This window comes from Balaenoptera borealis (assembly GCF_965194805.1).
Source record: "Balaenoptera borealis genome assembly, chromosome: 21".
NCBI classification, from domain to species: Eukaryota; Metazoa; Chordata; class Mammalia; order Artiodactyla; family Balaenopteridae; genus Balaenoptera; species Balaenoptera borealis.
The window spans coordinates 14,795,711-14,820,618 of NC_138880.1; the positions used below are offsets into that span (position 1 = coordinate 14,795,711).

General features: G+C 40.3%; 1 protein-coding gene and 1 long non-coding RNA gene across 2 annotated transcripts in view; one reads left to right on the forward strand and one right to left on the reverse strand.

Annotated features, from left to right (window-relative positions):
* Positions 1–9,927, reverse strand: part of TNKS (tankyrase) — a 181,122-nt gene extending 171,195 nt beyond the window's left edge. Inside the window, exon 1 of the mRNA XM_082374938.1 lies at positions 8,998–9,927. Coding sequence (XP_082231064.1) covers positions 8,998–9,670 — 673 coding nt within the window. The 5' untranslated portion in view covers positions 9,671–9,927. The remainder of the gene's footprint in view (positions 1–8,997) is intronic.
* The window catches only part of LOC309619676, a 51,587-nt gene continuing 35,933 nt past the window's right edge, over positions 9,255–24,908 (forward strand). The window contains exons 1-2 of the long non-coding RNA XR_014239147.1: positions 9,255–9,377; positions 9,992–10,060. This is a non-coding gene — a long non-coding RNA (uncharacterized lncRNA). The remainder of the gene's footprint in view (positions 9,378–9,991; positions 10,061–24,908) is intronic.

A 24,908-nucleotide genomic window follows, 5' to 3' on the forward strand; every position in this document is an offset into this window, starting at 1 on the left:
AAACTATGAGGTTCTTCAAAGATTACTTCCAATCACACTTTTTATGTTTAATTAGCAACTGATCAAAAGATCAGAGTCCAATATTCTATTAATCACAAATGTTCCAACAGCCTACTTACTAAAAGCACGGTCTCAATCAAATCCTAGTCATGTTTTAAGAGAGCATCTATACGCAGTTTTGCTTTATTTTAAATGCCTAGGAAAAAAGCTAGGGGAAAAGATGCCAAAATGACTATTATTAGCTGCACTGGGGTACTGAGATGATGAACTACTTTCTACTGAACTTTCCAAAATATGTACAATTACTTTTATTTTCAGAAAACAAATTTGAGAAGGCAATAACAAACTGTCAAATTATAAAATGACTCAAAAGAGTTGATTTCTTACTGCTACCAACTTTCTATTTGAGTAGGATTACCCAAACAATTTTAGGACAGTCAGATAGGGGTTTAAATCTGGCTCCATCACTTAACAGCTATGTGACCTTAGACAAGACACCCTGAGTCTTGGTTTTTTCATCTGTAAAACAGAGTTAAAACCTATCTCGTGTGATTGCTGTAAGGATTAAATAACACAGGGAAAGTGCAAAATTCACTTGAAAGCTTTTTTGTTGTTATTTTTATTAGTTTTTACTATTACTTAGCAACAATATCAATACTAAATTTATTCATTTATATGCCAACAGAGCAGTGAAAGCACTTTGATGACAAAGAACTAGACTAATATATAAGAATTACCATTTACACATTTAAGAAAGACAGAATATAAGAAATCAGAAGTGTTAACTTACAAAGTTCATCTGCTCAAATATTTATAGAGCACATACCATGAACATTTCACTAAATTAAACACTGAACTTCTCCTATTATTTACCTCAAATTTATCTGCTTTCATAAAATTCCAACAAGGTAACAGCTACACTTTCCTAATGTTAAATTCTGTGGATTTTTTTGGGGGGGGAAGGGCAACCAAGTTTTTGATAGCTTGCTAAAAGTTTTTTAATTAGCCCAAAAGGTTTTTTTGTTTCTTTTTTTCCAAAAGAGAACATTTTCCTGCAAAGACAAAAGCATAGCTTGGCATCTCTTCTCAAGATATTAGAAAAAAATAGCTAAAATGTAGCTATCAACTGTAATCCCATGTCATTTCTTTCTAAAAAACCCATTTTCCGTTGTCAACATGAGAACAACCTGAGTTTTGGAAATGGAGAACTGCATATCTTATTTATTAACAAGATGGATGAGAACGTCAAAATGGTTTCTATGGTTGGTGGATATACCAGAATGAAGGCATCTGATCTTTATGGCTCATAATATACATACATATATCCTAGTTTTTCCAAAGCATTACAGCTGGGCATCAGGAGGTTTAGGTTATTTTTAAACCATACCTGATGATACAGGGACCTTGGCTTCAAAGATCTGGTCAATCACTAAATTTAAAACAATTTTTTTTTCAGTTTGTAGTTAATAAAGATCGTCTGCTTCATTTTTTTTTAAAATCTACCGCAATGAAAAAAGTTGCAAGTCCACACAAACAAACCAACAAACATCTGCCACCAACCATTAGTTTAGTGTTCTACTGAAAAGGCAAAAGGGAGAGGAAAATTTACATCACTTTATTTCCCCTTTTTCTACAATTAAAACAAAAATGACAAATCTTAACTGAATAGGGAGCTGATACATTCCAAAAAAAGTCTCAAAAAAAAAAAAAACAGGTTTACGCTCACACTACTTTAATTTTAATTTTATACACAGATTCCTGAACCAACAGGCAAAACAAGTTTCCACTTGACAAAGAACCCAGCAATTCACTGCAGGGAAAAGCAATCCTGAATATCTGATGAAGCCTTAAAAGGAAAACCCAGTAGGCACACAAAAACAAAACACTCATAACTTTCCTCAATCACTCAAAATCAAATGATTTTTAGAAAATGAACCTCAAAGTTATCTTGAGCACCTAGGCTTTAGTATAAATCCCCAAAACACCCACACTACTCAGTTCTTATTATGAATCCACATTGACGATACAGGTATTAGGCCCCCCAAGATCAGAGCTACATCCCACGTTTCTTAGTGTTCCCGTCAGAAGAATAAACATAGACCAAAGTAACTTCAAGTACCCTGACATACAGGAAAAATAAGAATTTAAGAGGCTCTTGTGTCTTCAATCGTATCTCACACATATTTTACAATCAACTACCAGAAACATTTCTTTGTCCATGAAGCAAAAGCAGGCTATTAAACACATTTAAGAATAAGCTACGCTAGTGTTTTCAACTGCATTTCACCACAAGACTCATGATGATGTTGATTCCTTCCTAAAACCTAATACTAAAAAAAAATACATTTTCTTAGCATGATTTACATTCCTTGACCACTTTTCTTCTCCTGGGCTCTAAGCTTAAGATACCATTTTTTTAAAACATATTTACGCTCACAACTTGGTCCTTAAAGGTATGTCTTCTATTCTCCAGATATATTTCTCTGGCCTTTCAACTGCCAAAGAATCACGTCTGGTTTGGAAGGAAGGCACACCTAGCCCGTGACCTATTCAGTTCTTTGGGAACAAAAGGGATGCCCCAGGGGAGGAAAAATAAGGCAGGTGACTAAACTTCTTGTAATTAAAACTTCTATGTAAATAGACTATGAGGAAGACATCTTATCTATAAAACGCCCTTAGCATAATGTCTCTGGTAAAGGCTCTCTAGAAAGTGGCATGTAGGCTATATAAACTAAGATATAAAATGATGTTTCATAATTTAAATGCTACTACTGTAAGAGATGATCCTGCAAACCTTCCTGTGAGACTTCATCTATTCTAGGTCAGACCTGCATATCCAACATGAGGAGGAAGGACAAGGGGAGTTACCCTCAACATCTCAGATCTCTATTTTTATCCTTGAAATTACTTAGCAATTAATTTCTGTAAAAATGAGCGGTAGAAAAAAAATGAGGTCAAATCCCATGCAAAGTTCTTATAAGAAGAATTTGAGCAGAATAGCATTCCTATAGACAATATACTAGAAGAAAATGCCCAAAAAGACAAAATTATGCTCTACTATTTCAATATTAGCTAAAAGACAATGTGAAAATGATGTAAGATATGAAAAACTAGCATATGTGAATTAGAAATAAGATGACAGAACTCAGAAAATAATTCAAAATAAAAGAAAAGGTTATTCCAGAAGTAAAGACTAAACAAGAAGGAAAACAAAAATGAAAAAAAAAAAATACCACAGACAATGTCTTATGACAGGGATCAGCGAACTACAACACTTGTGCCAAATATGGCCATCATCTATTTTTATAAATAAAGTTTTATTGGAATATAACAATATCCATTCATTTATGTATTGTCTATGGATACTTTCATGGCACAAAAGCAGAGCTGACCAGTTGACACAGTTTAAAGAGAGACCACAGAGGGCACGAAGCCTAAAATATTTACTGTCTGGCCATATATAGAAAAACTTTCCTAACTCCTGCCTTACGAGAAATGAAAGGTAAAAGGGGAAGACCTAAATAGACATTTCTCCAAAGAAGATATACAGATTGCCAACAAACACATGAAAGGATGCTCAACATCACTAATCATTAGAGAAATGCAAATCAAAACTACAATGAGGTATCACCTCACACCGGTCAGAATGGGCACCATCAAAAAACCTACAAACAATAAATGCTGGAGAGGGTGTGGAGAAAAGGGAACCCTCTTACAAGTTGGTGGAATGTAAATTGATACAGCCACTATGCAGAACAGTATGGAGGTTCTTTAAAAAACTAAAAATAGAACTACCATACAACCCAGCAATCCCACTACTGGGCATATACCCTGAGAAAACCATAATTCAAAAAGAGTCATGTACCACAATGTTCACTGCAGCTCTATTTATAATAGGCAGGACATGGAAGTAAACTAAGTGTCCATCGACAGATGAATGGATAAAGAAGATGTGGCACATATATACAATGGAATATTACTCAGCCATAAAAAGAAACGGGGCTTCCCTGGTGGCGCAGTGGTTGAGAATCTGCCTGCCAATGCAGGGGACACGGGTTCGAGCCCTTGTCTGGGAAGATCCCACATGCCACGGAGCAACTGGGCCCGTGAGCCACAATTACTGAGCCTGTGCGTCTGGAGCCTGTGCTCCGCAACAAGAGAGGCCGTGATATTGAGAGGCCCGCGCACCGCGATGAAGAGTGGCCCCCGCTTGCCACAACTAGAGAAAGGCCTCCCACAGAAACGAAGACCCAACACAGCCATAAATAAATAAAATTTAAAAAATAAAAAAGAAACGAAATTGAGTTATTTGTAGTGAGGTGGATGGACCTAGAGTCTGTCATACAGAGTGAAGTCAGAAAGAGAAAAACAAATACTGTATGCTAACACATATATATGGAATCTAAAAAAAAAAGAAAAAAAGGTTCTGATGAACCTAGGGCCAGGACAGGAATAAAGACGCAGACGTAGAGAATGGGCTTGAGGACACGGGGAGGGGGATGGGTAAGCTGGGATGAAGTGAGAGAGTAGCATGGACATATATATACTACCAAATGTAAAACAGATAGCTAGAGGGAAGCAGCTGCATAGCACAGGGAGATGAGCTCGGTGCTTTGTGACCACCTAGAGGGGTGGGATCGGGAGGGTGGGAGGGAGAACACAAGAGGGAGGGGATATGGGGATATATGCATACGTACAGCTGATTCACTTTGTTATAAAGCAGAAACTAATACAACATTGTAAAGCAATTATACTCCAATAAAGATATTAAAAATAAAATAAAATAAAATAGTATAATCAAGGACCTTGCCAGACAATGGAAAGTATAGAAAGATTCCCATTTCAGGACTGAAGCATTCTGACTCATTTTTTTACCCACTGATGGGCAACAGTTTAGAGGACATAGTGTTTTGTTTTGTTTTTTACTAGAAACTACATTTGTACAGTGAAGTGGGGGGAGGGATAAGCATGGATATGCTGAAAAAAATCAGGAGAAAAAGAAATGAGTGAGGCAACCTATACATAGTTAAACGTGTGTTGATGTAGAAACCACTCAAATCAAAAAAAAGCATAAAACTGCCCTACATATTTTGCTGGTTTTTATTTGCTGGTTTTTATACTGAAGTACCTCATATTACACGTCCTAATTCAAGTCATATGTTAATTAATGTTAACCATTAAAGTTAACCAGGAAGCCTATTTCAAAATTTCTTCAATTTAAAGTAAATACCGTGAAATTTCAGGATTCAATGCTTCATTAAACCTTTTTTTTTTTTTTTTTCATAAAGACCTCATCTGAACTTTTCTTTAAAAAGAGACGTCATCAGAATACACTGGTCCTTTAACAAAAATAAGTCACTACTAGGAACTGAACTCAGGAGATATATCATTCTAAATTGATGCTATTTCTAAAGCTTTGACTACTATCCTTTGAACAATAGAAAACCAGGGTCAAGGATCTTACTTCTAGAAGAAAAAGTCTTATATAAACTCTAGTCAACAATAAAAGACTGGATCATTTTGATATGGCTATCTTAAGAAGGTATTAGAAATAGTACTTTAAGAACCTGTATCAACAGTGGAAACTGAAGATTATGTTTCTAGTTGTGGATAGGGTGATTCCATTATTAATACTGTCTCTAAGCCACATTTTAAACTAATAATTATCACAATCCACAGTGGGATAGAAAGGATTCTTAATTCTGCTGCTGGAAAGAATTATGGTTAAAAAAAAAAAGCATAAGGATTTAAATATGAGTATGAGCTCATACCACTTCAGAGAGCCTTAAAAATGGTTTCATTTCATTCTATAGAACTATACTGATATTTAAATGGAAATAAAGGCATTAATTAACATTCTTCCTTCCCATCTTTGCTTGGCTAGCTTGGACTCATCCTTTAAATCCCTGTTTTAAACAACCTCTTTAGAAAGACCTCTTCTTTAAATGATCTAAAATCAGGACAAGAGTCCTTACTGCCTGCTCCAAAAGAGAGTATAGTGTACTTTTCCTGTCACTCTAGGTTATACAATTTGTGGGGTTTTGTTGTTGTTGTTATTTAATCTTCCCCCCTAGACTGAAGCTCCATAAGGGTAAGGACTACCTGCCACTTGAAAATTGTGTCACTATTTAACACCAACCTATGATAAGTAATAAAAGATTTGTGCAACAAAAGAACTACAATTTTTAAACCTTTCCATCCAAGGGATTGTACCAATTTCCTATCTTTAAAACAGCTCTTCCATGACATTCAGTGACTAGCGTTCTAACCAACTAATAGTCAACTGAGAATTACTTTTAATTATCCAGGCTACACATGATGGAGAAGACTAGATTTAACAAAGCTTTAATGCTTTAGTGCTAGGAACACAAAAATGAAAGCATGGTAAATTGACTACAGGGTGTTGTGCTTTTAGACCATGGAGAGTTTTACTGTTTTTGTTCTGTTTTCCAAACTGAACTAAAAAAAATTATTTTTTTTCTCTAAAAAAGCCAGTTCCAGATTAAGTTCTCATAACTACAACATAATTACTGGACTGTTTTACTGTTTGTTTTCTAGCTTATCTGGGTACACATAAAACTAAAACAGAATATAAAGTAACTATGTGGCAAACAGAAGATGTGATTTGGGAGATAAGCACTATTTTATGTGTGACTAACCCTAAATAAGTATATTATTACCCAAATTAATATAACTAGCTATCACCTGTTAGTGATTACTTGTAATGCAATATTGTGAGAAATGACAAGATTTGTGAAACAATGTGTTAAAATAGTCAAATATGGAATAAAGTCTGCAAAAGCAAAAGGTCTCGTTTCATTCATTATAGATCTATCATTTGGCCTAAAGAAAAAGAAATGATTTTTCATCTAAAATAAGCAACACCGTGAGCATGCATCTACTTAAATGGAAGCCTGTTTATGATTCAATTCACTACATTCCTAACAGTAGTGGCTATATTTCAAGAATGGATCCAGCCATCTAATAATGATTTCCTGTAAGTGTTTCTCATATTGTTGATCATGACTCATTAATGGGATCACAAACAGCATTTGTAAGAAAGGAAATGGAATAGGATATAAAATATCAGAGTGCAACACATGTAGCAAGGGATAGAATTGTTTCCTGAAATTTTGATTCAGTTTGTGTGTGGGTGACAATATACTGCTAAGTATGGGCTGCAAAAAAAAAAAAAAAAATGTGTGAACACTATTCCTGGAGTGTATGCCCCCAATTACTTCTTCCCCCCAAACACTGCCAAAGTAGAAACTCCATCAAAATTACTCACAAAAAAGAAAAGTTACCTTAAACCTGGTGTAAGTTATAACTGTTTAAACTTGATTTCACAAACTCTAAAAACAAAGTTTAAATCCAAGTTCCTCTACTTCTAGTGAACTTGGGCTTATTTAAGCAGTATGTGCTACACTTGTGTCATCTATAAAATGAAGATAAAAATATTTTCCAAGTTGTGATAAAAATAAATAATGTATTTAGTAAGTTCTTAACATATGCTTTACCATTAACAGAAAAAACTGAAGGAGTGATATATTAGAAACACAGCAAGAAACTTAGCAGAAGTTATCTTCAGGGTATTATCTTTGATATTTGTGTGTGTGCGTGTGTGGTGCTTTTTCATTGTATTTATTTCTATACTACATTAATTTTACAATGTACATACAACATATACATTTTAATGTAGCGTTTCTAATGTATATAACATTAACTTTATTTTTTTTGTAATTTATAAATTTATTTATTTATGTATTTATTGGCTGAGGTGGGTCTTTGTTGCTGTGCGCGGGCTTTCTCTAGTTGCAGAGAGCGGGCGCTACTCTTTGTTGCGGTCCGTGGGCTTCTCATTGCGGTGGCTTCTCTTGTTGAGGAGCACGGGCTCTAGGCGTGCGGGCTCAGTAGTTATGGCTCGCAGGCTCTAGAGCACAGTCGCATGGGCTTAGTTGCTCCGCAGCATGTGGAATCTTCCCAGACCAGGGCTCGAACCTGTGTCCCCTGCATTGGCAGGCGGATTCTTAACCACTGCGCCACCAGGGAAGCCCTACCTTTATTTTTTAAAATATCAATAGTAGGTATCTAGGCAGTGAGATTGTGGTCCTTTTTGTTTTATATTTCTCTGCATTTTATAAAAATATGTTATGTGTTTTTAAAAGAAAATAGTCAACTACTTGCTCAAAAAAAAAAGACAAAAGTGTGTAGTAGTCCAGTGTTTAGGAATTAGCATTTTGGGGGGAGAACTTACGCGCCAGATGCTTCTCACTAAATCCTCACACAACCTCAGTATCTCACTTTTGCCCAAGAGAAAATGGAGGCAATTGAGATAAGGTAAATTGCCTGTTACACAACTAACAAACAGCAGTGTCCATAACTTCAAAGCCTATATTTCTTCCGCCATTACATAATGCATCCAAATAGTCTTCTCCAGTTGTTTCATACAGGCACCTTTCGATCTACCCAACTGGACTGTAAACTCCTTGAAAAAGGGGGGAAAGTTTCACTAACTTCATTTATGTCTCTCATGGGCTCACTAAGACTACGTACGATAGCTACTTCTACACTTGTCGAGTTACATTAAACTTCTTTTGGTCTATACTGTCCTCCTGGGACCTACTCTTGCAAAAACGAAATAAACTAGCAAACAAACGACAAAACTACTCTAAGACTGCTCAGATCTAACTTTATTCCTGCACACTCGTAACTGAAAAAGTTTAAGTATACCCATATCCTGAGACTACCAGTAAAGGAGTTTGGGGATGAGTACAAGGATCACTGTGCAAACACTAAAAAGAAGGGATTCACACGTTCCCCTACCACGCCCCCCGTCACCCAGGCACCACCTAAAGAAAGGAACCTCGTCTTCCCGAGAAGTGTTGAAGAACCATAACCACGCCCCCATTGTTTCATCATAATAACTTGTTTTCTTTCCCGACCCGGACCCACGTCCCCAACACCAAAACCCTTAAAAAACAATTCAAAGTCTCTGACCTGCAGCGAAGTGCAGGGGAGAAGACTTCCGGCCGGCCATGTCCTTAGCATTCACGTTTGCCGCGTCCACCAGCCTCTTTACCCGGGACACGTCCCCATTGCGACAGGCCTCCAACAGTTCCCGGAGGGCCCCGCTCACTGCTGGGACCCCTGGCCCAGGTCCTGCTGCCCCAGGTCCCAGTGTTGCTGTGGTGCTAACTCCGGCCGCCTCGGGGCTCTCCGCCAAGCTCGATCCGGGGGAGGATGGAGAGGAAGATGAGGAAGAAGTCGGGGAAGAAGAGGACGACGGTGAATTGTTACTGCCACCGCCGGCTGGGCTGGGAGCGACCCCGACGGCAGATGAGGCAGGAACAGCCGGGACCACGGGAGCGGCGGCGACGGTACAGATTGTGCTCGTGGTACTGCAACAGCTGGTACTGTCAACCGGGTCCGGGGATCGGGGCCTGTCGGGCGGATCCCGACTGCCATCCCCCTCCGGCAGCGCTAGGCCGTGCCGCGGGGAGGCGAAGGGGGCCAGGCCACCCACCGTAGGGGAGGCTGGGGTGGTCCCCGGGGCCAGGCCGGGGCTGAGTGGTGGGGGAGGTGGCGGCGGCGGCGCCGAAGCCCCTGGGGCGGGCTGGAGCTGTTGTTGATGATGGTGGTGATGATGCTGAGAGCGACGCGACGCCGCCATCTTCGGACTCCCCCAGCACTGTCACTGCGGCAACGGCCCCACCGCCCGCCCTCACTTCCGACTGCTGGACCAATTAGCACCCAGCGCACAGGAAATGATGCTGGAGCGGTGGGCGGGGTCAAAGAGTGGGCGGGAAGTATTGGGAGCTCCGAGAACCGCCACGGAAGGGGGCGTGGCCCTGTGGCTGAGGGGCGGGCTTTGTGACTCCTTGGCGGGCTGGCCGGGGAGATTTGAAAAGCTGGAGCCAGCCTAGGCTTAAACGGGAAGCTTTTCCTGTCTTTCTCACTATTCAGCCTGCTTACCTTGCCCTGTTCCATTCAGTTGCCAGGTCTTCTTCAGTCTTCCTTTTCTTGCTCCAAAGCCTGCTATTGAGGTGGAACTCTGTGCAAGGTATGTGTCGTTTATCAAGTATCAAGTGCCCTTGTCTGAAAAATGGACTAGTATCTACCTCACAGAATTGTTCGCGGGATTAAATGAGCTAACATATACAAAGTGCTCCGTACGTTAATAAAACACAACTATAATTAGCCCATTGGTAAATTTTTTTTGAAATGCAGTCTTTTTCCCCTCCCCGTCCCCCACCCCCAGTTAATCCCTTGGTCTCTCTATCCCTTCTCTATGAGAGTTCTCACTTTATGTATTGTACTTCGTTAATATCCCATTTTAAAATAGTGGTTCGGATTGCCAGTATTGAAATTCAAGCTCTGTCGTGAACGAGCTGTGTAAATTTGGGCAAGCTATTTAACCCCTCTGTGTCTCAGGTTCCCCTCTGCAAAATGGAATTAATAGTTCAATAAATGTTAACTATTAAAATTGTGGTTTTTTCTATTCTATTATTTCTATACTTTTATTTCTCACCTTAAGCTTGACCCAAATAATTACGAATATGTTTCTTTCTTTTGAATTCTTTTTAGCTGACCTTCTCATGTCTGTTCCTCTCATCCCTCCTCCCTCCCCCTCCCAAACTAAGATAAAAACCTGACTGCTCTCCATCCATCCTCACCTTCAGAAGCCATTCTTCAGCAATTACTTTTTCTCTTTTTCCTCTGCCTATACCTACTTTTTTTGTCTACCATCAAAAGAAATGTACCAATGAATGGGATAATCTCAGTAAGGTCTCCATTTCCTGCCTCCTGTTCAATAGTAAACTAGGCCTTTTGGAAATTTAGACAAACAGCATTATTCCAAGAGAGTGGACACAAATGGAGCTTCTGTGTCTTAAGAAAAACCCAAGATTTAGATGGGTCAAGTAGAAATGTTGCTTTGCAGAATACTAAACTATGTGATAAATTGTCCTTTCACATGTTCATTATGAAATATAATTAGTGTGATACTAATATTCCCATCCACATAAATAGGTAAGTTTCTTTAGGACTACCATCTAAATACAGCAAGGTCAGGAACATAATATTATGAGTGACATTTATTGTCATCTAGTCTGGGGTTGCAGATTATAACTCTAACATTATCCATGTGTTTTATAAATTTGTGCAGTTGTTCACATATTGACAAATGTGTGGCTGGATAGGAAGACTCCATTGGTGTAACTAAAATCTGTCCACAACACACATTCTCCTGGTTTTGAATCATAATGCACAACAGAGGGTGGCATTGAGGAGTGGGAGTGAATCAACATGATGCATTAGATGCCCATAACTCACCTTGTGCCCCCTTGACTATGACCTTCTCCCTGAATGGGAAGCATAGGAATTATCTCACCTGGTACCCTGATGGCCAGTTACTCATAGATCACAAGAAGTAGTAATGTTCACCCGAATTCAGAATGCATCTAGCATGTCTGTTTATCAGTACAAAATAAATTTTAAAGTTTCTGCTGGTCGAGATAAAAAGGCTGAATTGCCTGAAACTATCCTACTGGTAAACTGTGTCTGAAAATGCGTTCAATCAATTGGAAATTGCTTTTTTCCCCTCCACTGGAAAGTAGTAAAAGTACTTAACATTAAGTATTTATAAGGTTTGGGTTTATATGGACTAATGTTGAGCTCTAAACATGAAAAAGCAGATATCATTACCTGATCTTTTATAGCTAAACAATTCCATGAGTGATGCACTATACCCTCGTGAAAAGAGCAAAGCTTATAGTAAAACAAACCTGGGATTGAATCACATCTCTAATGATTACTAGTTGGCTAGTCTTGGTAGATATGCTTCAGCTCTGTCATTCTAAAATTATGATTTTATTGTAGCGTTGTCATGAGGATTAGAAGTCCTGGGTGTTTTGTAAGCACACCTTGATTGTTAGTTTCATGCTCTTACGTGTCATACATAAAGTGTTAATAGCCACTATCGGTAGCTCTCTCCTCACAACTTCCTTTACGACAAAGATAATGACTAGAAATAGATAGCCACTATTTTACATGTAACAGGAATCTTAGGCAAAGAAAAATCAGGTTGAATTGTTTCTTCATCTGAAAATTCAAGATTTCATACAGGCCCTGACTGTTTCCAATAATTGTTGCAAATCAAATTTGTGTAGCATCTTACCATTTTCAAAAATGTTTTCAGAAAAATCATGTCCAAGTGGTATAAAAATGTGAGCACATAGCACTCTCTTAAGCCATGTTGTTGTTACAAAGGAAAGAGCCACCAACTCAAAGGTCACTCACCTTCTGGACCGTGTTGTGATGTTTGTTTTTCCCCCAAAGGACACACTTTGTAAATTACACAATCGTGAACTTGTGCAGTCTCCATATTTCAATTAGACTTGGTGTGTTTATTCCATTCATATGCTTCCCAGTAATCTGCTCCACATTCACGTTCACTGGTAGTGGCTCCAATCTACTAAGTCCACTTATTGTTTGATGCTCTGTGCAATGCCTCTTCTGCAACCACAGCCCAAGCTAAAGCTATAGTTTGGCTGAGGCAGTGCCATTTCCTCACCTGGGCCTTAGAAAAAGATAATGTTATCCTGGGCTTCTCTGGTGGTGCAGTGGTTGAGAATCTGCCTGCTAATGCAGGGGACACGGGTTCGAGTCCTGGTCTGGGAAGATCCCACATGCCGCGGGGCAACTGGGCCCGTGAGTCACAACTACTGAGCCTGCGCGTCTGGAGCCTGTGCCCCGCAACGGGAGGGGCCGCGATAGTGAAAGGCCCGCGCACCGCGATGAAGAGTGGCCCCCCGCTTGCCGCAACTAGAGAAAGCCCTCGCACGAAACGAAGACCCAACACGGCCAAAAATAAACAAATAAATTAAATAAATAAATAAATAAATAAATAAAAGTAGCTATTAATAAAAAAATTTTTTTAAAAGATAATGTTATCCTTATATCATTTAATGCCCATGGTGCCAAAGGCCCAGATTTCTCTATGAAGATATTACTACTAAGCTAAGAGAATTTTTAGCTGAAGTTTCATCCAGAAACCCAGGAGAATCTTTTTTTGTAAAGCTATAGGTGGGCAATAATTCCAACAGCTGCAATCATGCCAACCACATTGTATCAGAGAAAATTTTATTAAAAAAGCAAAGCAACTATTACAAGGCAGGAAAATTACAGTAATTTAAAGATCCCCTGTATATTAGTTTATTAGCATCCCCCACCTTGGAAATTTTCAGTAGCTTTATAGCTTTTACACAGCAGGGTCCTCTGGATGTTGCTCACAAGACATCCGTAGTCTGCCCTTTTGATAACTTGGCTTTTCTCCGAGTATGGTCTGTACACCTGGGAGGAGTATTGAGTTGAGCCAAGAGTGTTAGTTCCAGGCAGAGAGGCAATGTAAATATAAGACAGTAGTTAAGAATGTGGATTCTGCATTTAGACTGCTTGGATATGAATCCTAGCTTTGTCACTGGCTAGCTGTGTGTGATTAAAGGATGGCCCACCCTATGTTCTAACAGGGATAAATAAAAACCTACTTGCTGTACTTTAAAAATGGTAAACTAGCTTTCCCACCCAAAGCATTTCTTGTAAACATTTTTTCCAAAAGTAATTAAAATCGTACATATATACCTCATTAAGGGTTAGCATGTGGCTTCCTCACTCAGAAAAGATAAATACCTGGTCATAAACGAGTTTAGAAAAGTTCCCAAGCTCATAAACATGTTTAGAAAAGTTCCCAAAAGTTTTGGAATATATTGATGAGGAATGCTATAACTAGCCAATAATGCATATGTAATGATGTAATATGGAATGATGGCTTATGAAACTTTGCATGTAGCCAATCAGAATAGGGCTGATGCCGCTGCAAACCAATAGACTGTGAGGCACACCTGGAGGGCTCAGCCTCCCCAGTCAGAACACAGGGCCAGCCAGCCAAGCCTTGTTGAGTGTTGATTCCTGCGACTGTCAGGGGTTGCAGGCTCCCACATAGTGATGGTGAGCCATCTCCTACCTCCAGTGGAGATTGGAGCAAAGAACTCTGGGAGCAGAGATCACCAGACCTACTGGCTGGGAATAAGTGGTAGCCGAGGGAGCGAGAGGCACTAGTCCATCCCAGAACAGGATTCCCCCTGCTTCTCCAGCCACTGACTCCTCTTGCCTGCTGGCATTGTTTGGCTTGTTGAAGGAAATAAATGAGTGAAAGCTGTTTGAGTTAAATGGTGTGTGTGTGTGTGTGCAGTTTCTCTTGTTGCACATTCCTTCATATCGTCTTTGTTTTGAAGATGTTGGTCAAAATAAAACATTGAATAATCCTGAAGAAGTTATTCAACCTCTGTAAACCCATCTGCAAGGTGGGGATATTAAGAGTTGTGAGAAATAAATGAGTTAATATATGCCACATGCTTAGAACAGCTTCTGGCACATGCTAAATGCTATGTAAATGTCAACTGTTATTATCAAAAACTGGAGAAGGCCTCTGGTATGGGACATTAAAGGCTACCTGGGAGACAGCACTGGTTTTGCCTGCCTAATAGCAAGCAGGTTCCTTTTCACCCAATAATGTTGATATGCAGCCTCTCGTACATACTTCTTTTTTCACAGTGGCTTAAAGGAAGGTCTAATAAGCTTGGGAACCAGAAGGGGAAAGGCAGCTATTCCCTCCTGGCTGTAGTCATGATGTGTGTGCTGGGTGCAGTGGGGGGTGGAGACTCTGCAAAGAAGGGATGCTCAGCCTGGAAGTTTGCGCATTTCTCCCTCAAAACATTCTGTCCACAGTACTGAGAAACCACAGTGGCTATTGTGTGGGAGTCCACCATAGCCCCCTCAAGGGAAACCAACGCAGCCATGGTTCCTGAGGTCAGTGACATGTGGATGGCTGCAGAAATCGCCCTCGGAAGTTGCACCATAAGTCACCAAATACATAAGAGGGGCCTACAGCATGAGAGAGAAAATGCAAGCCCAACAAATGAAGGCCCTGTATCAGAGAAAACATAATAGAACAATCCAACATTCATTTTTATATCTATATTTAGGGCTCGTGGTACGCCAAATAATAGTGCCCCAAAGATAGCCATGACCTAATCCTTGGGATCTGTGAATATGTTATCTTACATGGCAAAGTGGATTCAAGGTTGCAGATAGAATTAAGGCTGCTAATCAGCTGACCTTAAAATAGGGAGATTTTCTGAAAAGACAATCTAAGGAATGGGAGAAAATATTTGCAGAGGATGCGACTGACAAGGGATTAATTTCCAAAATATACAAACAGCTTATAAAGCTCAATATAAAAAAAACCCGGGCTTCCCTGGTGGCGCAGTGGTTAAGAATCCGCCTGCCAATGCAGGGGACATGGGTTCAAGCCCTGGTCCGGGAAGATCTCACATGCCGCAGAGCAACTAAGCCCGTGCGCCACAACTACTGAGCCCACATGCCACAACTACTGAAGCCTGCGTGCCTAGAACCCACGCTCCACAAGAGAAGCTGCCACAGTGAGAAGCCCATGCACCACAACGAAGGGTAGCCCCCGCTCACCGCAACTAGAGAAAGCCCACACGCAGCAACAAAGACTCAGTGCAGCCAAAAATAAATTAACTAAATTAATTAATTAAAATACTGATGGAATTAAAAAAAAATAAAGTGTACACACCAATGGTTTTTAGTATATTCAGAGTTGTGTAACCATTGCCACAATCCATTTTAGAACATTTCCAGCAACCCAAAAAGAAGCCTCATACCCATTATCAGTCACTTAAAAGGGAAATTTTTAAGATGGGAGAAATAAAAGCATATTTTCATGCTGATAAGAATCTAGTAGAGAGGGGGAAATTCATGATGCAGTAGATAGAGGGGAGAATTTCTGGGGCAATATGTCCTCAAGTAGGTAAAAGGGGTCAAATCCAGAGGACAGTAACTGACCGTTCATCCTTAGTATCACAAAAAGGCAGAGTGTATGGGCACAGAAGCAATACATGGCTATACATGGTGGGAGATTGAGAAAGACTCTTGATTGCTTCTTCTTTCTTAGTGAAATAGAAAGCAGAGATGAAAGACTGTCTTTGTTTCTCCTTGCATCTCACTGGCCCCAGTTGGGTCACATGCCCATTTCTAAATTAATCCCTGTTGCCAGGAGAAATCCGTGCATTGATTGACTTGGGCTTGTGCTCCTGAACCAACCAACTCTAAGGAAGTTGGGCTTGAGCTAATCATGACCCCCTCCGGGGATCAATTCGCCAAATGGCATGGCTCATGTTGAATGGAAGCAGGTGGAATGGACACTGTGGAGTCACAAAAATGTCCTCCTCACATTTCACTATCACAATTCATAGCACAGGCTGACCTCAAAGCCCTAGGCAGAGTGTACTAGTTTCCTACGGCTGCTGTCATAAATTTCCACAAACTTAGTGGCTTAAAACAACACAAATTTATTCTCTTACAGTTCTGGGGTGAGACATTTGCAATCCGTGGCACTGGCCTAAAGTCAAGGAGTCAACAGTGCTGGTTTCTTCTGGGGGCTCTGAGGGGACAATGTTTATTTGACTTTTTTGGCTTCTAGTAGCTGCCAATATTCTTTGAGAGACAGAAGGTGATGTCATGATGGAAGCAGAAATTGGAGTGATGTGCTTTGGAGATGAGGGGGTCACAGGTCAGTCTCGCTATGACTCCTCTTGCTTCACTCTTAGAAGGACCGTTGTGATTACATCAGACCCACCCAGATAATCCAGGATAATCTCCCCATCACAAAATCCCTAATTTAATCATATATACAAAGTCTCTTTTGCCATTAAGGTCACATTCATGGGCTCTGGATTTAGGATGTGGGAATATCTGGGGAGCCATTATTCAGCCTACTACAATGAGAATGCCAAAGAGCCCCTCATCTGAAGAGGAGAGAGAGGCTGCCCTAAGGGGCAGATTTGGGTCAATTTACCACATGGAAGGAGCAGGAGAAGACAAAGCATCATATTTAGTCAGAGAACTGTGAGGGGTTAGCACTATCGTTCCTCAGGGGCATGTCAACTTCCTAGCTTCCTATTATAATTTAGTCCGCAGAGATCTAGATTGCCTTTCTTTTCCATAAGACATCACACTGGCTCATCACATTGAGGATAGTATTCTGATTGGACCTAGTGAGCAAGAGTTTGTAATGACTGTGGGCTTATTATTAAGACATTTGCCTGTCAGAGGATAGGAAATAAATCCAAAATTCAGGGGTCTTCTGCTTCTGAAGGGGCATGACAAGATATCCCTCCTAAGGTGAAGGATAAGTTGTTGCATCTGGCCCTCCTATGATCAGAAAAGAGGCACGATGCCTGGTGGGTCTCTTTGGATTTTGGAGGAGACATATTCTTCAGAGCGTATGACTCCAGCCTATTTACTGAGTGACCCCCAAAGCTGCTGGTTTGGAATTGGGTCCAAAACAAGAGGAGGCTCTACAACAAGTCCACGATGATGTGCAAACTGCTCTGCCACACAAGCCAGCAGATCTAATGGTGCTTCAAGTGGCAGTGGCAGATAAGGACACTGTTTGGAGCCTGTGGCAGCCTCTATATGTGAATCCCAGCACAAACCCTTAGGATTTTGGAGCAAAGTCCTGCCATTCTTTGTGGATAATTATTCTCCTTTTGAGAGACTTGCTTGCTACTGGGTCTTAGAGAGACTAGCTGCTTATGCACGGCTCACCAATTTACCATGTGACCTGAACTGCCCATCGTGAACCGAATGTTGTCGGACCCACAGAGCCATAAAGTTGGGCCTGCACAGCACACTCCGTAATCAAATGGAGCTAGTATACAGGAGACCGGGCTTGAGCAGGCCTTGAAGGCACAAGTAAGTTACACGAGGAAATGGCCCAAGTGTCCATGGCTGCCACTCTTACATTATTTTCTCCCAGCCCACATTTATGGCCTTGTGGGGAGTTCCCTAATGAAGAGAAAACGTGTGCCTGATTTACAGACGGTCCTGCACAATATTCAGGCACCACAATATGCAAGAGCACTGCAACCCCTTTCTTAGTGGTAAAGGGAAATCCTTCTACTAATCAAAACTTTGAGGAGTGCCCCTGCTTGGCCATTTTGCTTGGAAAAAGAAATGGCCAGATGTGCAATTACATACCAATTCATGGACTGTGGCCAGTGGTTTGACTGGATAGGTAGGGACTTGGAAGGAATATGATTGGAAAATTAGTGACAAAGAAGTCTTGAGAAGAGGTAGATATAGACAGACCTCTCTAAGTGGGTAAAAAACATGAAGATATTTGTGTCAATACTCACCCGCTGGTGGGATTTTAATAATCACGAGGATGGGATGACACGTTCCGTGGGTACCAGTCAGCGTTTCCCCCAGCCGCTCTTGTCATCACCCAATGGACCATGAACAAAGTGGCCAAGATGGTAGGGATGGAGGTCATGCCTGGGCTCAGCAGCCTAGACTTCCACTCACCAGTGCTGACCTGGCTATAGTCACTGCTGAGGGCCCAATCTGTCAACAGCAGACACCAAAACCAAGTCCCCAGTATGGCACCCACCTGACGTGATCAGCCAGCTACCTGGTGGCAGGTTGATTACACTGGATCACTTCCATCAGGAAATGGGCAATGTTTTGTTCCTACTGGAATAGATACACTAGATATGAATTTGCCTTTCCTGCATGCAATGCTTCTGCCAAAACTACTGTCTGTGGACTTACAGACTGCCTTATCCACTGTCATAGTATAAACATTGCTTCTGATCAAGGAACTCATTTCACACTAAATGAAGTGTGGTAATAAGCCCATGCTCATGGAGTTCACTGGTCTTACCGTGTTTCCCATCGACCTAAAACAGGTGGCTTGGTAGAACTGTGGAATGGCCTTTTGAAGAGAGTCAGATATAAGCGCAAGTTAGGTGGCAATACTTGCAGTGTTGGGCAATGTTCTCTGGGAGGTTGTATATGCTCTAATTCATCATCCAATATATGGTGCTGTTTCTCCGATAGTCAGGATTCATGAATCCAGGAACCAAGGGCTGACTGAATCACTTTCCTATACACCTGAAACTAACACAACATTGTTAATCAACTATACTCCAATATAAAATAATTTTCCAAAAAAGCAGTAGTCGGGCTGCAATGATTGTTGTTGACTGACATCTATCTGACAAATTGGTGGCTGGGCCATACAGATTGTTAAATATTTTGAATATCACCCCTGCATATGGGTCCTCACACGCATTGGGTTGCACATATGTACAACTCTACCATGTTGAAAGCTTCATGGGATCACACCTTCAATAATAGTAGTTCTGTTATTTTGTACAACACTGAAAATCTCACAGATATCCAACAAATACCAATCAGCCAGTTAGGTGCACTGTGTATTCATGAAGTACCATCATTGATTACCAAGATCTTGTTATAAATGGTGAGTGGTATTAATGGCATTAAAATCATTGAAGGAGCTGCCCCCGGGCTTCCAGGGTCCCTGTGCTTCTAGAGGGAGATAGAATGCAGCATAGTTGGTTTCACTCTGTGAGCAGGGTGCCCAGAATCATATCACAATCTCCCTTGGGAGAGCTCCATGCCAACCCAAGGGCACCCGAGGAGAAGTTCTTACGAACACCAGTGATCTGTATCTTTATCAAGTGTCATCTCAGCACCTAACTTGGACAGAATATTTGAACATAGGCTGGCAGTTACAGCACTGCCATTTGGATTTATATCTCAAGTGCACATACACTTTATAGAGGGATCTATTCTATTATCACAAAAGTTTTTATTGGATTCCCTTTCTAGTTTTTTAGAAAAAAAGCAGAGAAAGAAAATGGATGAAATGTGACTAATGTGGGTAATTATCTTTACAATTCTCTCCAATACAGTACTCTCAAGTTCTTTTTATCGTTTTTCTTTCGGCCCTCTGAGAAACAAATCTCTCTGGCAATTTGAACTTATTGAAAATCTTTAGATGTCAGCCAACCCTTTCTAAAGAGCGAGAGCATCCTTACAGCTTTTCTCAAGCAAAATAAGAGGTGCTCAACTTTAATTATACAAAGCTTTTATTGATTTGGCTGACAGTATCTTAAGCCTTGATTAACATTGGAAACTCATAATCATCACTATTCAGACTTGGAGAAGTGGAGGAGACCCAAAGAGGTCAGCTACCAAGGATGGTCATCATTAGAGGCGGGGGAGGTGCTCCAAAGTGACAGAGACATGGATTAAGATAGGGAACCCAGTGGCCCTTGGTTGCTGTTGAGAATACACAGGGTGCTTATTGGTCATGTGAAATCAAAGCAGATGTAAGTAATCAGAAGGTAAGAGTTTACTAAATGAACTTCTTTAACAGGTCTACTGCCATCATATAACAAGAATGATATCAATAGCATCCATTATCAAGTGCATGCTACATTGCTTCTCAAAGTGTTGCTAAGAAGTGGAGCCTATAGAGCACCCATGGAATCCCCTTAGAATCCACTGCCCTCAGTTGTCTGGCTTGAAAGTCTGTGTTCTTCTTATTTTATTTCCTATTTTACTTTCCTTGAATGCCTGGCTTCTCCATTGCCAGGGATATTAGGATATTACTGAATCAGCTACACAGACTCTTTCCCACTATGATTTATTACAATCAAGTACCACAGGAAACAAGTATGTAAGAGGATAGTTGAAAAAAATACCTTTCAGACAACCACATCTCACTATTATTTCCCTTTTGTAACACAGAGACTTGGCCTTACCCATCTGCAACAATAAAATATGGTCACATATTTATACCCATATTTATATCCTTTCACTTGCCAGATGATTAAGAAGTCCAGACTTTCCCTAGGTGTCTCCTCTCCAAATATTCTCTAGAACTCCTAGGGGTGCTTATGACTGTTAATGAGTCAGTTCTTCCTGCCTGCTGCTTCCTGCTGGGAGAGTGAGAACTCAGAATGTTGTTAAGATCAGACTTTACTGTTCTTTGATGCTAAGAAGGCCTGGTCTCTTTGTCTTGGATGTCTCCAGCTGTGGCTTTGCACCTTATATAAGTGGAATTATACAGTCTTTGTCCTTTCATGACTGGCTTATTTCATTTAGCATAATATGTTCAAGGTTCATACATGTTGTAGCTTGTATCAGAATTTAATTCCTTTTTAAGGCTAAGAAATATTCCACTGTAGGTATAGAACACATTTTATTTATTCATTCATCTGTTGATGGACATTTGGGTCATTCCCACCTTTTGGCTACTGTGGATTATGCTGATATGAACATTGAGGTACAAGTATCTGTTTGAGTTCCTGCTTTCAATTTCTTTGGATATATAACTAGAAGTGGAATTGCTGGATCATTTGGTAATTCTGTTTAACTTTTTGAGGAACTGCCATATCACTTTCCTGAGTGGCTGCCCCATTTTATACTCCCACCAGCAACGCGCAAGAGTTCCAGCTTATCCACATCCTCACCAAATCTTGCTGTTTTCCATTTTGTTTTTTAAAAAATAATTTCCATTTCCATTCTAATGGGTGGGAAGTGGTATTTCACTGTGGTTTTGATTTGCATTTCCCTAATGACTAATGTTCCATGGGTCCCAAGCCTACTGAGGGTAGTGCCCTTGGTTAGGAATGCCTGCGACACCCACTGGGCACACGTTACTCCCAGCGACCTCCATAGACATTTCCCCACGGGGACCCCTACTTACGACTGGGCCAGCTCTTACAGACATACTTCAGCAAAAACCGTCAGGGAATGCTGAGGAACATACTTTTAACTCACAAGTCCTGGAGGATATACAGTACACCCAAGGGCCACAGTGAGGTCATGGGTAAAGAGAGAGAGAGCTCAGACCTGGGGCTCTGCCTTTATTAGGGTCTGAGAGTGAGGTGTCTAAGAGTTTCTTGGGTTCACTCTTTATTGGCTAATTGAAAGGATAAGAGCAGGAATCGTAGCACAAAAAGGGAGAAGTGGGGTCCCCCAAGGGGATAACTCAATCAGTTATCTTGATTACCTTGGGCTTTCCAAAAGGGGACCTTCATGGGTGGGGACAGCCTAGTCCCTTATCTGGTTGGTTTGCTAGTTGCTGTGTTATACACCTGGCAATATGTTTATTCAGAATGGTTGTCTTTTGAAATGAATGCCTCAGGAATTGAAAGTCAAGCACTTACACTACAGCTAGTGATATTGAGTATCTTTTCATGTGCTTATTGACCATTTGCATATATGTACTGTATATCTATCTACCTATCTATCTATCTATCTACCTATCTATCTGTCTATCAGAAACGTCTATTCAAGTCCTTTGACTATTTTTGAATTGGGTCATTTGTTTTTGTTGTTGAATAATTTGCATTCTTAACAAATTCCCAGGTGATGATGATCTGAGAGTCACACTTTGAGAATTGTTTTAGATTATATATGTCAAGAGATGGAATGCCAGCCTTATTTGTGATACAAAAGACAGATAAAATTTGCTTGGTATATGGTTTTAATCACTTCTTAGGTATCAGGCTTTTGATAATTCATCATCTATGGCTTTCCTGGGATTCTGATATATTACCTTGTTCCCCATGTAGCCACGGTGGACGTCAGGGCAGCCCTGAAATTGAAAAATCCCATTACTATGTCACCCAACACCTTCAACCCCCTAGAGATCGTACCTGGGTGTGTTATAATGTCATGGGAATACACATCTTACTAAAGCTGGACCTGAAAGGATGATACTACTGACCTGAAGATTTAGGAAACTCTTGTTTATACATCATCATGAAGGCTCAAAACTCCTAATAAGTAGGAGTCATTTTATACATGTGTTTTTTTCTTTTTTTTTTTTTAAAGAATAATTATCTTAAAGAACTCTTGTTTATTAGACTGAGTTAGAGGAATTATCATTGGCCATGTGAATATGTAATTACCATGATTTATTTTGTCAAGTACTGAACATAAGTAAATTTCCTACACTTTTATTGAATTTGAGAAGTTAATTAGTATGACTATTAAGCAAAACCCAGAGATCATTATACATGAAATATTTCCTTATAATTCTAATAAATTGATTTCAAAACCTATTAGGCTTGAAATTTCATTCAATTGTCCCTAAACATTTTTCCCTTTGGTTAATGGATCTCTGTACTTATCCTTCTCACTAAAAATATTCTAGATCTATTTAAAAGATTTATAATAGTTCTTGCTGGACAAACATAATTAAGTTTGTTTTCTGTGAAAATCTGTGGTAATGTCCTTTGCAATTAGTGGAAAAGTATAATTTGTCTTATTATCGTTACTTAGCATTTTTGTAGCACTTCTTATTCCCCAAGTACTATATAATCACTAGTTCCTCTTGAGCTGTTTTTATGTCATACATTATAATGTTCTTTTGATACACTATGTGATTTACTTGTGTTACATCTTTCGATGTAGTTCAAGGGAGAAAGGGAATAAGATGGACTCTTGTAATACCCTGGGTTGGGGGATCCCCAAGACCACCCCCAGGTTTAATGATTCACTAGGAAGACTCACAGAACTCAATATCTAGTCATACTCACAACTATAACTTATTACAGCAAAAGGCTGCAAAGCCAAATCAGCAAAGGGAAAAGGAATATGGGATAAAGTCTGGGGGAAAGCAATCTTCCAAGGGTCCTCTCCCAGTGGAGTTGCACAGGATGTGCTTAATTCCCCCAACAACAAGTTGTGAAGACACTTGCGAGGAGAAAAGGGAACCCTCTTGCACTGTTGGTGGGAATGTAAATTGATACAGACACTATGGAGAACAGTATGGAGGTTCCTTAAAAAACTAAAAATAGAATTACCATATGATCCAGCAATCCCACTCCTGGGCATATACCCAGAGAAAACCATAATTCAAAAAGACACATGCACCCCAATGTTCATTGCAGCACTATTTACAATAGGCAGGTCATGGAAGCAACCTAAATGTCCATCGACAGACGAATGGATAAAGAAGTTGTGGTACATATATACAATGGAATATTACTCAGCCATAAAAAGGAACGAAATTGAGTCATTTGTTGAGACATGGATGGATCTAGAGACTGTCATACAGAATGAAGTAAGTCAGAAAGAGAAAAACAAATATCGTATATTAACGCATGTATGTGGAACCTAGAAAAATGGTACAGATGAACCGGTTTGCAGGGCAGAAGTTGAGACACAGATATAGAGAACAAACGTATGGACACCAAGCGGGGAAAACCGCGGCAGGGTGGGGATGGTGGTGTGCTGAATTGGGCGATTGGGATTGACATGTATACACTGATGTGTATAAAATTGATGACTAATAAGAACCTGCAGTATAAAAAACCAAACAAACAAAAAAGACACTTGCGAAATGCTGTCTACCAGGGGGGCTCATTAGAGACTCCATGCCCAAGGTTTTTATTGGGAGCTGGTCACAAACGCAACCTCTGCCTGGCATGTGCCATATGTCCAGACTCCCAGAAGGAAAGCAGGTGTTCAGATTGTGATGGTTATCTTCCTGGGTGTCTAGCCTACTGGCCCACCCTGCAGATTTTTGACTTGCCAGCCTTTCCATGATCGTGTGAGAAAATTCCTTAAAATCTCTCTCTAAATATCTCTATCTCTATGTATGTATCTATGTATCTATCTATACAGTAACAGGGAAAAAAGCATAGGGAACGCCATAGCTTGTTTATGGTTTTAAATGTAACAAGAGTGTTCCTCCAGCCCTGTGGACCCCAGAAATACCCTTTCCCCCCAGTTTATCAACAAGGTATACATGCACAAAGATCCATCAAAGAGACCAGAAAACCTTTCCAATCTATCTTAAACCTCAGACTGCGTTACCCAAGTAAAGAAGTTAGTGTCAAAAAACACTGATCCACTTTTGTAGTCCTCAGATCTGTGCTGCTTGCAGTTTCGGTCCTGTGATTTTTCACTGGATAACATAACTTTCTCTTTTAACTTCCCAG